Below are 13,057 nucleotides of genomic sequence, written 5' to 3' on the forward strand. Positions count from 1 at the left end.
GTTAGGGAGTTTCTGTGACCATTTGGCTTTTTTTTTTTTTTTTTTTTGGTGGGGGGGGGGTTATCTTTTACTTTCCCAAATGCACGGTGGGTCCTCTTGGATTTTTCAGTTACCTGCAGACTGGAGATGGAAGAGAGAAAGTCAAGATGGTTCTTGTTTGGTCTGGGGCAATTGGCCAGCAGGTATTTAGGGAAAATGTTTAAATGTGAGATGCTCTGCTGGTCCTCAGGGGCTACACGGGAGTTTAAGATGTGGACTCTGAATGCATGCAGTTTGTATTCTGGGTGGAAATAAACTTGACATGAGGACAGTATGTGTATTAAGCATGTCTTTGGGGGCATCCGTGGGGACGCTGCCTCCACAACCTGGTCGTGAAACCTGAGGACCCAAATACGTTTAAGTTCAACCACCATTGAATGGGGCCTCACATGGGCCAGGCCTTGTAGGGGTGCTGGGGCTGTAAAAATGGGTCTGACACAGTGCCTGCCCTTGAGAAGGAGGAGATGGGGTAACTAAGAGCGTGAATGGCAGTTACTGCTATTGAACACTTACCATACATATGCACGCCCTAGTCCAAGCATTTGAAATGACACTCCTCTGGGTTATTCGTGACTCTCATTCCCATCTTACAGATGGGAGGATGGAGCCACGGCAGACGTTGGTCACGCAGTTGGTGGCAGTCAGCATCCAAACCTGAGTGCGGTTCCCCCAAACTCTGGCTGTGCTTTGTGTTTAAACACTTTAGGCGGCAGCATGGATCCTCCCCTCCTATGTCAGTCGAGGTTCGTTGAGAAACAGACACCGAGATGGGACTAGATGTGCAAGCGACTTACTGGGGGAACATCTAGAAGGGCCACAGGAAGGGAGCTGCAGGAGGTGGGGGAACCTTTGGAATGTGTGCAAGCAGGGCTGACACCATGAAATGAGGGAGAAGAAAGGGCCTGGCACCGTCACGAGACAGTCTGAGTGGGCTGCTGGTGTCCCTGGGAAAAAGTCTCCTGGTGGGCAGGAATGGCCGGAGTCTAGACCCTTGCCATGCTCATCACCTGCCGGGAGCAGCCTGAGGGCAGAGTAGCCTGGGGCCAGCGCCAAGGTTAATTCCAAGGAATGGCAGCTGCAGATTGCTGGGAAATGCTGCTCCCACTGTGGGTTCTCTTGAAGGAAATTCTAGGTGACACTCCTGGGGCCACCACACAGGTCTCTCCCATCTGCCCAATCTTCCCATCCCAGACACCTGGGTAGAGGAGGAAACGTTAGAGGCTTGTTTTAAGGTCATTGTCAGGGAACCCTTCTTTCTTTCCTTGCATTTTGACCGCCCCCCACAGTCTGTGTCACACACATGGTGGCCTCCTTTGACGCATAGCATGGAACAAGAGCTATAGAGAGACCCAAAAAAGATCTCTGTTCTGTCAGATCCCTGGGTCCAAAGGCTCCACTCATGGTCACCATCAGTCCAACGTCTTAACATCCATTTTGTATCCATTTGTCACAGGTATGATTTGAGTCTGGATGAAATGAGAGCTTTGACATTTCAGAGAGTGATGGTTACCATGGGTCTGCCTCTGATAAAAGGTACAATTCAGGATCAGGTAAGTTTCATTGTTATTTTGGTGTCCTGTGTGTGAGTGAAGGAGAAAGAGACAGAGAAAGAAAAATATTTTGTTTTGTTTTGTTTGCTTTTGTGACTTGTGGAAGGAAGCACATTAATTTTGCCCCGGGGGAAACAGACAATGTGGTCGGTATGGGGGAGTGGCTCCTTCACTCTCCTTTTCTGTCCCCTCCCTGTGTTAACCTAATCGATTCACTTTTCCCGAGCCCACAGGCCAGGTAGTAGGGGAATGAGCAGAGGTAATGAAATATTTGTTCACAAAACAAATATAATTTGGAGTGTAAAACTCAAATATCTGAGGAACGTAGTGAACTAATTTCATGGATTTTTAAGCATTTAGACTTGTCCAGATGGATGGGTCTTGTTTGCCTAAGAATTGCCGCTCTCAATGCAGTTAAATTATTTTAGTCAATTTAGCCTCATTAAAAGAAAGAAGGAAAGAGAGAATATGGGATGAGAGGATTCCTTTGTGATGCTAGCATTAGAAGCTCTATATTTTAGGCAAATTTAAGTCAATTCATGCAGCTTCATAGCTTCCTTAAACCTAACACTTTACACAGGAAAAAAATGCCCTCTGGTGAGATCCCTGGGGGAAGGCCCTGAACCGGGGATGAGCTTCAGTAGATGCTGAGGAGCTGAATGTATTCTGCCATGAGCCTGGCCCCCTTCCTGCCCAGCGTGGTCTGCGGAGGGAGAGGCTGAGGAGTGAGGGGTTGAGGTCTTTCCCATTCAGGAGACCACAGGGGCTCGTTTCTCTGTGGAGTGTGGATCAGAGCTGGTGGGGGCCTGAGTCCGTGTTTGAGACCAGATCACCACCCACCCACCCGCTTCGGTTGGCTGTCTGTCCTGAGGAGGCAGACACAGAACTCAGCATCTTCTCCTGAGGAAGAAATTACAGGCAGAGCTTTGGCACCTCACCTCCTGGTGAGGTCCAGCAGCCCCTCCAAGGTGACAAGGGCACAGCGTCACCTCGGAGAGCATGTGCAAGGAAATACCCCGAGAACAGGGTGAAGCATGCTGGCAAAGTCTGGAAAGTCATTTCATACCAAGGAGAACATGCTGGCAAAGTGGATGTTCAAGCTAGTAAATTGCCTCTCAATGAAACATACATTTAGAGGTGAATGCAGCCATCCAAACAACTAACCAAACAACCAACCAAACAGCCAAACAGCCAACCAACCAACCAACCAGCCAGCCAACCAACCAACCAACCAAACAACCAACCAACCAACCAAACAGCCAACCAACCAACCAACCAAACAGCCAACCAACCAACCAAACAACCAAACAAACAAACAAACAGCCAAACAGCCAACCAACCAACCAACCAACCAACCAACCAAACAGCCAAACAGCCAAACAGCCAACCAACCAACCAACCAACCAACCAACCAACCAACCAACCAACCAAACAGCCAAACAGCCAACGAACCAAACAGGAGGGAGCCAGTGGGACTCAGGCTATTCCTGGCCAACTGTAGTGAGGACTGGGGACAATGGATAATGGATAATGACGTTCCCCACTCCATCCGTGACTGCTTACCCCCCAACCCTGTCCCCAGCCATCTTCTCTCTCATCCAACCAACCAACCAAACAAACAAACAAACAAATGAACAACCAAACAAACAACCGAACATAAAAACCCCAATCCCTCTTTGCTTTCAGCCACTTTCTCCATCAGAATCTGGCCTCCAAATGTGTCCGGTGTGGGGCTGGCAGGAAGGTGAGATTCCGACATGGGGGCCAGTCTCCTGCCCCCTTAATAAGCCCAACATGTCTAAGGCTTAAGTTAGTGTCAAAAATCAAGACCCGGACGTGAGGGTTGATCCTTTAATGAGGTTTATCAGTTGCAGCCTGAGCCCCCCACGTCTGGAGGATTAGCCTGCATACTCTCGCTACTGATGAAGTGTGTTAAGCCCTGGATCCAATTATCTCCCTGTTTTCACGGCTCCCTCCGTGGTCGTCAGCAGCCTGGACAGCTCTGTCCTGTATGATGAGGTGTGATTCCTCTGGGAGGCACAGGATTGGCCCTGGACGATCCCTCCAGCTCATTTCTGTTAGTTATTTCAGCCTGTTTGGCGCTTCTCTCTGTGTGAATTTGCAAAAGCCAATGAACCTGAAGGAAATTAAACCAGTCAGTCATCGGTCACTGGGGCTGCAGGCTTATCTCATGGGGCGGGTGTCATAAGACTCAGCAGAACATCTGCATGTGAAGGCTCTCAAATTCTCCCCTGTGAACAGCTGGAGGAGCTGTCCACGTCCAGTAATTCTAGAAGTGTTGCATGATTCATCCCACCTCTTCATGAAAATATTGAGTCATGGACTGCCAGTTCAGAGAGCATTCCAGGTCCTTCCATCTTTCCCTGGCCCTCGTGTGTTGCTCTTAACTTTTGGGGATGATTGGATAAGCTCCCAGGCAGAGTGCAGCGTGTAACATGTGACGATGATGTCCTTGAGGACAAACGAGGAGCGAGCCTCATTCATCCCAGGGCTCGGTGGACAGCCCACAGGCTGAGAAAAAGCCATTAAAATGTTTCCACTCTGTCTTCTCCCTTCTGTCAACTGCAGTAGATTTGAGGTGTTTCAGTAATTTAAAAAGGAAAACAGTATCTCAGCCTGACTAGAGTGCGCGCAGATGCGCACGCGCGCGCGCGCGCGCGCGCGCGCACACACACACACACACACACACACACTGTGAAAAATCTCATTGCACCTTTTCAACTCCTCCTGCACCTGTTTCCAGTGACATCACATTTGTGCCCCTCGGCCAGCTCTCTCTCTCTCTGAGGATTCAGGACTGGGTCCTGCGTCGGGGGAGGTCTCTGACTTCTGGAATTTCCAGATGAGGAGACGGAGGACCCAGTTGGGACATCTGCTTTGTGGCAGTGCTCGGACTGGACCCCAGCCCCTCCCTTGGGTGCCTGGTCCTGTCTGTGTGGCACCCTCCTCAGAGACACCCTGGAAGCCAACAGAGGCTGACAGCCTGCACAAAAATCACCATAACCAGCGACAGCTGACACTTACTAAATACATATCTTGTGTCAGTCACAGCTCTAAGAACTTTAAATGGATGATCTCATTTAATATTCCCGACATCCCTCGTGGTATTCGTATTTTACAGATGAGCAAACTGAAGCTGAGTAATTGGTCAGAGGTCATACAACTAGTAAGCTGTATATATAACTAGTGGAGCATGGATTCAAAGCCAGGTGGATTGCTTCCTGAGCCCACTCAAATCTGGTGGGTCTCACCCCAGGGTGCACATTAGAACCGCCTGCGGAGCTTTCCAAACCCTTGCCATCCGGGCTTTTGGTCAGGCTCATTGAATCAGCATTTAAACCTTGCAGGTGATGCAGTGTGCATCCTGGCTTGAGTACTGACGCACTGTCCTTCTTTCCTGGTACCCTGTACTGTTTCTCCTGAATTGTTTCTAATTCTTCTGAATTGCTCCCGTTCAGCATTTCGTCCCTCCCAATCATGGTGCAGGGCTGACTCATAGGGATGCTCCATCCCAACATTTCCTTTTCTCAGGAGGGAGCCAGTGGGACTCAGGCTATTCCTGGCCAACTGTAGTGAGGACTGGGGACAATGGATAATGGATAATGACGTTCCCCACTCCATCCGTGACTGCTTACCCCCCAACCCTGTCCCCAGCCATCTTCTCTCTCATCCTGAGCTCCTCTCGTCCTCACCCCCATGATCCACGTGGGCCGTGGGCACGGTAGTATCATTACCGAAGCCAGTGGTTCTCGAAGTAGGATCTGAGGACCCGTGGGTGTACCCAAGATCCTTTCTGTTACTATCTGAAAAGTAGATGTCCAACTACCTGCGTGCACGACACCAGGTTTTCATCATCAACTTCGACCAAAACAACATGTGGCTACAGACTGAGTGCAGAAGCAGACATGAGAGGCCAGCTGTCTTTTATTAAGCCAGATGCTAAAACAATTTGTAAAAAGGCAAAACAATGCGATTCCTCTCATTGATTTAGTTTTTGGCTTGAAAATTGTGGCTATTTTTCATAAGAATTATGTCATTTACATTAACATGTAATAGGTTTATTACTGTTATTTTTAAATGAATAAACATTTAAAAAATTCTCAGCTTTAATTACTAGTACAGTAACTTGATAGATACAACCTGCATAAACTAAAGCTCTTTGGAATCCAAGATAATTTTTTTTTGCCATTTAAAAAAAATTAATTAATTTAGTTTTTGGCTGCGTTGGGTTTTCATTGCTGCGTGTGGGCTTTCTCTAGTTGCGGCGAGCTGGGACTACTCTTCTTTGCGGTGCACGGGCTTCTCATTGTGGTGGCTTCTCTTGTTGCGGAGCACGGGCTCTAGGTGTGTGGGCTTCAGTAGTTGTGCCTCATGGGCTCTAGAGCACAGGCTCAGTAGTTGTGGCGCACGGGCTTAGTTGCTCTGCAGCACGTGGGATCTTCCCGGACCAGGGCTCGAACCCGTGTCTCCTGCATTTGCAGGCAGATTCTTAACCACTGTGCCACCAAGTAAGTCCGGAATCCGAAATAATTAAAAAAATTTTTTTTAATAAATAAATAAATTAATTAATTTTTGGCCACATTGGGTCTTTGTTGCTGTGCGCTGGCTTTCTCTAGTTGTGGCAAGCGGGGGCAACTCCTCGTTGCGGTGTGTGGGCTTCTCACTGCGGTGGCTTCTCCTGTTGTGGAGCACGGGCTCTAGGCACGCAGACTTCTGTAGTTGTGGCTCACGGGCTCTAGAGCGTAGGCTCAGTAGTTGTGGCGCTTGGGCTTAGTTGCTCCATGGCATGTGGGATCTTCCTGGACCAGGGATCGAACCCATGTCCCCTGCATTGGCAGGTGGATTCTTAACTACTGTGCCACCAGGGAAGTACCCGAGATAATTTTTAAGAGTATAAAGGGGTCTAAAGCTTGAGGACTGCTGGTCTAAATCATCCACTGTTTTCTCAAACCACCCATCTCAGATCAGCTTGGAGGGGGGTTGACGGCTTTATATTTATATTATATTTATTATTATCGCTTCTTGGCCTTTTGGCTAAGATCAAGTGTATATTATATTTATTATACTGCAATTATTAAATTTCCATCAGAATTTAAGATAGTGTCAGTTTGGGATGGTTTGGGTTTTTGTATTTAGAGAAATACCGGGGTGGGGGCGGTGATCAGATCTGGAATGGAAAAGGATTTGAAAGTCAGCTCCCCTTAGAAGGCAACAGGGCATGGGGAACGTTGTTGCTTTCCTCATGAACCCCTGAGAAAAGGAGCAGCCTTTCCCAGGAAGCAGTTACACTGAAGCCATTGGCATGTTGCAGAAAAGGAGCTGAGCAGGGGTTTCACCAAGAGACTGAAGTCCCATCCCAGGACTGGTTCCTGACTTTGAGCTCTTGGCTCCAACACCCTGGCCTTGGCTCTGCCCTTGGTCCTCTGGCTTCTGTTTGTACTGGGACCCAGGCTTTTCCTAGTGGGCTGGACAGGCTGCCCCTGCTCTGCCTTGTGTGCTGCTGCCTTTGGCAGGAGGCCCTGTCCCAGCTCTGGTTCCACGACTTGGACCCTGGCCACTTGGCTAGCGCTCTGGTCGGGTCAGTCCTGGCCCCGTGGGATGCCGTGGAGGATCTGAGCAGAGATGACAGGATAGAGGGAGGGCCTGTTTATAGAAGTTCCTCTGTGTAGATTGGCACCTGAACTGAGTTGTCATCCATGACAGCCACAGGGATTACTTGAAAGGGCGTGCCAGGGAGTGAGCTGGGACCTGCCTGGGGACTCCGGTGCAGCTGGAAGCCTGGTGCTATTTATTTACTGCACTGGAAACCATTCTGCATAATGGAAACTTCTCAGTTTAAGGCATAATTATTCTTCTTGCATTGAAATATTATGTTAAAAATAACAATAATGATTACTTGTTATCATTTGCCAGGTCCCTACTATGTGCCAGGCTAGGTGATTCATTCATTTGACAATTTTTTATTGAACACCTACTATGAGGTAGTTCAAGAGGCAGTGAACAAAGCAGGTAAAATAATACCTGCTTTATGGAGCTTACATTTTAGAGACGAGGCAGGCTACAAACTAATAAAGTACATTTATGTCAGGTGGTTGTCGATGCTGGCGATAAAATTCAAGCATGGTAAATAGGGAAAGAAGAAGTAAACCGATCTGTGTTCACAGACGACATGATCTTATATGTAGAAAACCCTAAAGATTCCACCAAAAAAACTGTTAGAACTGATAAACAAATTCAGTAAAGTTGCAAGGTACATAATCCATCACTCTTTTCAATTAAAATCAATGTAAAATAATGCATTTTTTGTCAACAGCAAAGTAAGCTCACGCATCAGGCTGGTGATGTCAATACGATGCCTTCATCATTACGTGTTGTCAGTACTGATAAATTATGTGATTACACTAATAATCAGAAACATTTTCAAGGCAGCTAGGAATTTGGGATGAAGCATGCTGCCAGACAAGAGGCATTAAGTTTAAGGCAAGAATTTGGAAAATCCAAAACTGTCAAAATACTGCAATAATGTTGTGACAGATGAAAAATGTCTTTGGACAGAGCCGTGGGAATGTCACCTTTCATCCTTCCTCTCTTGGGCTTTCCTGGAGTAGTCAAGGCCCCTGGGGAGGGCAGAAGTACAATGGCCACAGACAGCCTTTGTCACAGAATCCTCCCAGCACTCTGCTCAGGGATCCCACTCTGTGGTCCCCGGAGAGAATCAGCAGAGGATAAGGAACAGCAGCGAGTAAGAAGAGTCAGACGTGGGGGCCACAGTGAGAAGTCTGGATTTTTTGCCAAGGTAAATGGAGTCATTGGAGGGTTTTCTCAAGGGTGGGTGGGGAAGAAGAAGAAGGCAAGCACAATGTAATGATTATTTTAAAAGTGTTATAGTTCCTTGATCAAAATTTATAAGTTGATTCAAAAACCATACATGGAAATGCAAAAGGTCTAGAATCATTAAAGCAATTCTAAAAAAGGGTGAATTTGGAGGACTCTGTCTATTTGATTTCAGGACATTAAAAAGCTACTCAAAAGAGTATGTGGTATTGGCATTAGGGTAGACACATAGATTAATGGGACAGAATGAAGAGTCCTGAAATAAATCCACACCCATATGTTCACTTGATTTTTGGACAGTGTTGCCAAGGCAATTCAATGGGAAAATGAAAGTCTTTTCAATAAATGGCGTTGGAACTACTGATAAAACTATAGAAAAAAATTTAACCTTGATCCTGACCTCACACTACACACACAAAAAATTTGAGCTGTATTATACACCTGAACACAAATTCCACAATTAACAACGTTTGTACAAGAACAAAGGAGAAGGCAGAGGTTTCTTAGAGAGGACCTCAAAATATTGAAAGTGCAAAAGAAAAAAAACTGATAAGATAATCTTTATCAAAATTAAAAACCATTGTTCATCAAAAGACATCATGAAAAGAATAAAAAGACAATCTACAGGACTTCCCTGGTGATTCAGTGGTTAAGAATCCACCTGCCAATGCAGGGGACATGGGTTCGAGCCCTGGTCCGGGAAGATCCCACATGCTGCAGGATAACTAAGCCCACACGTGACAAGTACTGAACCTGCGCTCTAGAGCCCATGAGCCACAACTACTGAGCCCGTGTGCCACAACTACTGAGCCCACGTGCCACAACTACTGAAGCCCACACACCTTGAGCCCCTGCTCCGCAACAAGAGAAGCCACCGGAATGAGAAGCCCACGCACCGCAACGAAGAGTAGCCCCTGCTTGCCGCAACAAGAGAAAGCCTACGCGCAGCAACGAAGACCCAATTCAGCCAAAAAAAAAAAAAAAAGGCAATCTACAAACTAGGAAAGAATATCTGCAATGCATGTATGTGAAAAAAAGTTATGTCCAGATACAAAGTATTTGTATTTGGAACATATAAAGAATTCCTAGAGCTCAATGATAAAAAGACACACAACCCAAGTTAAAAAATTGGCAAAATCCTTGAAAGAGTCAGACGTAGGGGCCACAGTGAGAAGTTTGGATTTTTTGGACTTTATAAAAGAGTTCAGGGCTTCCCTGGTGGCGCAGTGGTTGAGAGTCCGCCTGCCGATGCAGGGGACACGGGTTCGTTCCCCGGCCCGGGAAGATCCCACACGCCATGGAGCGGCTGGGCCCGTGAGCCATGGCCACTGAGCCTGCGAGTCCGGAGCCTGTGCTCCGCAACGGGAGAGGCCACAACAGTGAGAGGCCCGCGTACCAAAAAAAAAAAAAAAAAAAAAAAAAAAGAGTCCAAATGGCCAATAAGCATATAAAAATGTGCTCAGCATCTTAAGTCATTGGAGAAATGCACATTTAAACCATAATGAGGTGATATTACAATCCCTCGATAATAGCTAAAGATGGGAAAGTCTGACAATATTGTTGAGGATGTGGAGCAACTAGAATTCTCATATATCGTTGGTCAGAATGGAAAATGGTGCAGTCATTTTGCAAAAGTGTTTGACACTTCCTTACAATATTAAACATAAACCTACCCTTCAACCAGCAGTTGCATTCCTGGGGGTTTACAAAAGAGAAATGGAAACACATATCCACCAAAAGACTTGTGCATGAATGCTTGTATCAACTTGATTCGTAATAACCCCAAGGTGGAAACAACCCAGATGTCCCGCAGTCAGAGAAATGGACCAATTGTGGAGTACTCACAGATGGCAAACCACTCAGCCATACAAAAGAATGAGCTACAGATGCAGAAAACCACACGAATGCCTTATCTGCCTGGAAGAAGACAGACGTGAAAGAGTACATACCATACGATTCCATTTATGTAAGTTCACGAACAAGCAAAGCTAGTGAATAGTGATGCAAAGAGAAGAGGGGTTGCCTGTGGGGGGCAGGGAGTCTGAAAAGGAGCAAGAGGGCACTTTCTGGGGGGCACGGGAACGTTCCATGATCTTAATTGGTGTGATGGTTACATAGGTAGGTAATGGACCAGAACTCATGCATTTATGCTCTGTGCATTTCACTGTATATAAATTTTACCTTAATAATGAATATTAGATCACCATGCCTGATGTTTGGGGCAGAGTGGAACAGGAGGCCAGCTGGGAGGTTGTTACAATAGTCCAGGTGCAAGATGATGGTGGGAGATGTTAGAAGTGGCCAGAATTGGGGTCTCTCTTTTTTTTTTTTTTGCAGTACGCGGGCCTCTCACTGTTGTGGCCTCTCCCATTGCGGAGCACAGGCTCCGGACTCGCAGGCTCAGTGGCCATGGCTCACGGGCCCAGCCGCTCTGTGGCATGTGGGATCTTCCCGGACCGGGGCACGAATCTGTGTCCCCTGCATCGGCAGGCGGACTCTCAACCACTGTGCCACCAGAGAAGCCCTGGGATCTCTTTTGGAGGGAGGGTCAGGACTGGATAGCCCAGTAAGCAACAATCTTGTTTAGAGCATGTCCCAGATGACTGAATCCTTGAAAATTTATTTATTCTATTTGTATATTTTACTCTGATTCCTTCTCTTTCTAAAATAATTTAAGGCTCATTGTAAAAAAGGACATGTATTCAGTAAGACTGAGACGATGTAACTAAAATAGGGAAATTGAAACTAGAAGACAGAAGAAGCAAATATGCCAGTTTGGGGACTGATGTTAGAAAACTAAGATCAGGAACCTGTTTTTGCCCGGTCCTCTTGGTAGGGCTCCTACTGGGGCCCACTGATGGGTTATGAAGGGGACAGCAAGCGTCTTTAATATCAGAGGGAAGACAGCTCAGAGTATAGATACCCAAGCAGTGGTGAATCAAGTTGATTTTAGCTGAAGAAGAAGATTTGTCTTTTAGAGACTCTCTGGGCTTATAAAACCAAAAATATACATTTTTGTAAAATTTGATTTGTTAACAGAATATTACATCATGAAGGTCTGATACATCAAGTGCTCTACAAAGAAGTGGGGTTTATTTTCGGGAAAACTACCTTCCTTCTGTTTGAGACTGAATTTATTAAACAAAAATGTAAATGGCATGGGCTATAATTTAGGATAAAATACAAGTTTGAGTATATTCTCCATACATTTATGGAATCATTATCATTAAAAATTACTATAAACTAACAGTCTGATATGGGAATTGAGTTTGGCTTGAATGTATTAGATCTAAATGAAGGCAGCTACTGATACAGTAGAGATACTGCAGAAATGTATGCTGAAAAATACATTAATTATTGATTGATCATTATCAGTATGGGCAGTTCAGTATGCTGCCAATTGAATGTGAGGGGAACCTTGCCAATATTAGACATTTTTTAAGAACAGTTAGTGGATCGGAAATGAAAGAAGAACTGAAGAGAGAATTTACGTGTGGAAAAGATATTTAAAAATATATGCTAGTAAGGAAATCCATCAAATCAAGCCTCATCTTAGTTCTGGAACTTTTGCTCGATGTCTTGAGATGGACCAGCCCAAATGAATGCTTAAATCAACATCACAGCATTAATGGCAAACTCCTGCAGCATTGCCCATTGGATCTAATAGCAAAGATCGCGGTCCTGTGCAGAGACTCGGGAAGGAAAAGAACTGTCACGAACAATTTATAATGCTCCAGGATGGCTGCATTTGGGATTGGTTCTTTAGCAAGTGTGACTGCAATTTATTTCAAACTGGTGAGTAAAAATGACCACAGTTGGATACCACCAAAGACAAAGTCATTCTCCTGCTTCCACAGTGTAAATGGAGAGAATGAAATATGAAGAAAACCAAGACCGGTTGGAGATTCTGAGGGATTTACTTAGTCCTGATGGTTAAGGTTGGCTCCAGCAGAGCAAGTGGTTTAAGGGGAGGAGGGGGTTGTTGGAATGAGGTGGGCTGGGGTGACTGTCAGCAAGGTTACCTGGGCACTGGGACGTGTTGGTGTCAGGTGCTCTCTTGCGACAAGGCTGGTGGTACAAAAGAGGGGTGGGCTGGCGATAAAGATTGGACCACCCAGGGTCCCGGGGCTCCCTCCAGCTTAACAATGAAGGGCACTGAGGGCTGGGGACAAGAGGTCCATGTGAAGAATATGAAGATCTGGTTTCTGGCCCTTTTTCTACCACTTACTAGGTGACCCTGGTTGGACAAGTCTTTTGACCTCCCTGAGCCTAGACTTTTCCATCTGTGACACGGGGTCAGCACTCCCTGCCCTGCTCAGCTCCTCCTGGAGGACTGTTGTGGGGATCTGCGGGACAGAGGGCCCAGGGGCCCTCCAAAAAAGCCCGTGAATATCCACTACAGTTGTTTTTTATTATTTGCTGGGAACGAACCCTCCTGTGTGAGCGGATACTGGAGCCAGGCAGTGGTACGTGCTCCAGCCTTGGAGGAGTATTTTAGGAAATAATCAATACAAGATGCACTGGGTTTGAGCCACGATAAGAGTCATAAATGTTGACAGTCTGCTGCTTGATAAAATTAATAATGCTTGAGAGAAACATTGTAAAAACCTATG

At 46.2% G+C, this 13,057-nt stretch overlaps 1 protein-coding gene across 1 annotated transcript in view; it reads left to right on the forward strand.

Annotated features, from left to right (window-relative positions):
• The window catches only part of ACOXL (acyl-CoA oxidase like), a 382,696-nt gene that overhangs the window by 40,110 nt on the left and 329,529 nt on the right, over positions 1-13,057 (forward strand). Inside the window, 1 exon segment of the mRNA XM_073791125.1 lies at positions 1,493-1,589. Within this exon segment, the coding sequence (XP_073647226.1) occupies positions 1,493-1,589 (97 nt within the window).

Source organism: Tursiops truncatus, chromosome 14 (genome assembly GCF_011762595.2).
Source record: "Tursiops truncatus isolate mTurTru1 chromosome 14, mTurTru1.mat.Y, whole genome shotgun sequence".
Classification (NCBI taxonomy): domain Eukaryota; kingdom Metazoa; phylum Chordata; class Mammalia; order Artiodactyla; family Delphinidae; genus Tursiops; species Tursiops truncatus.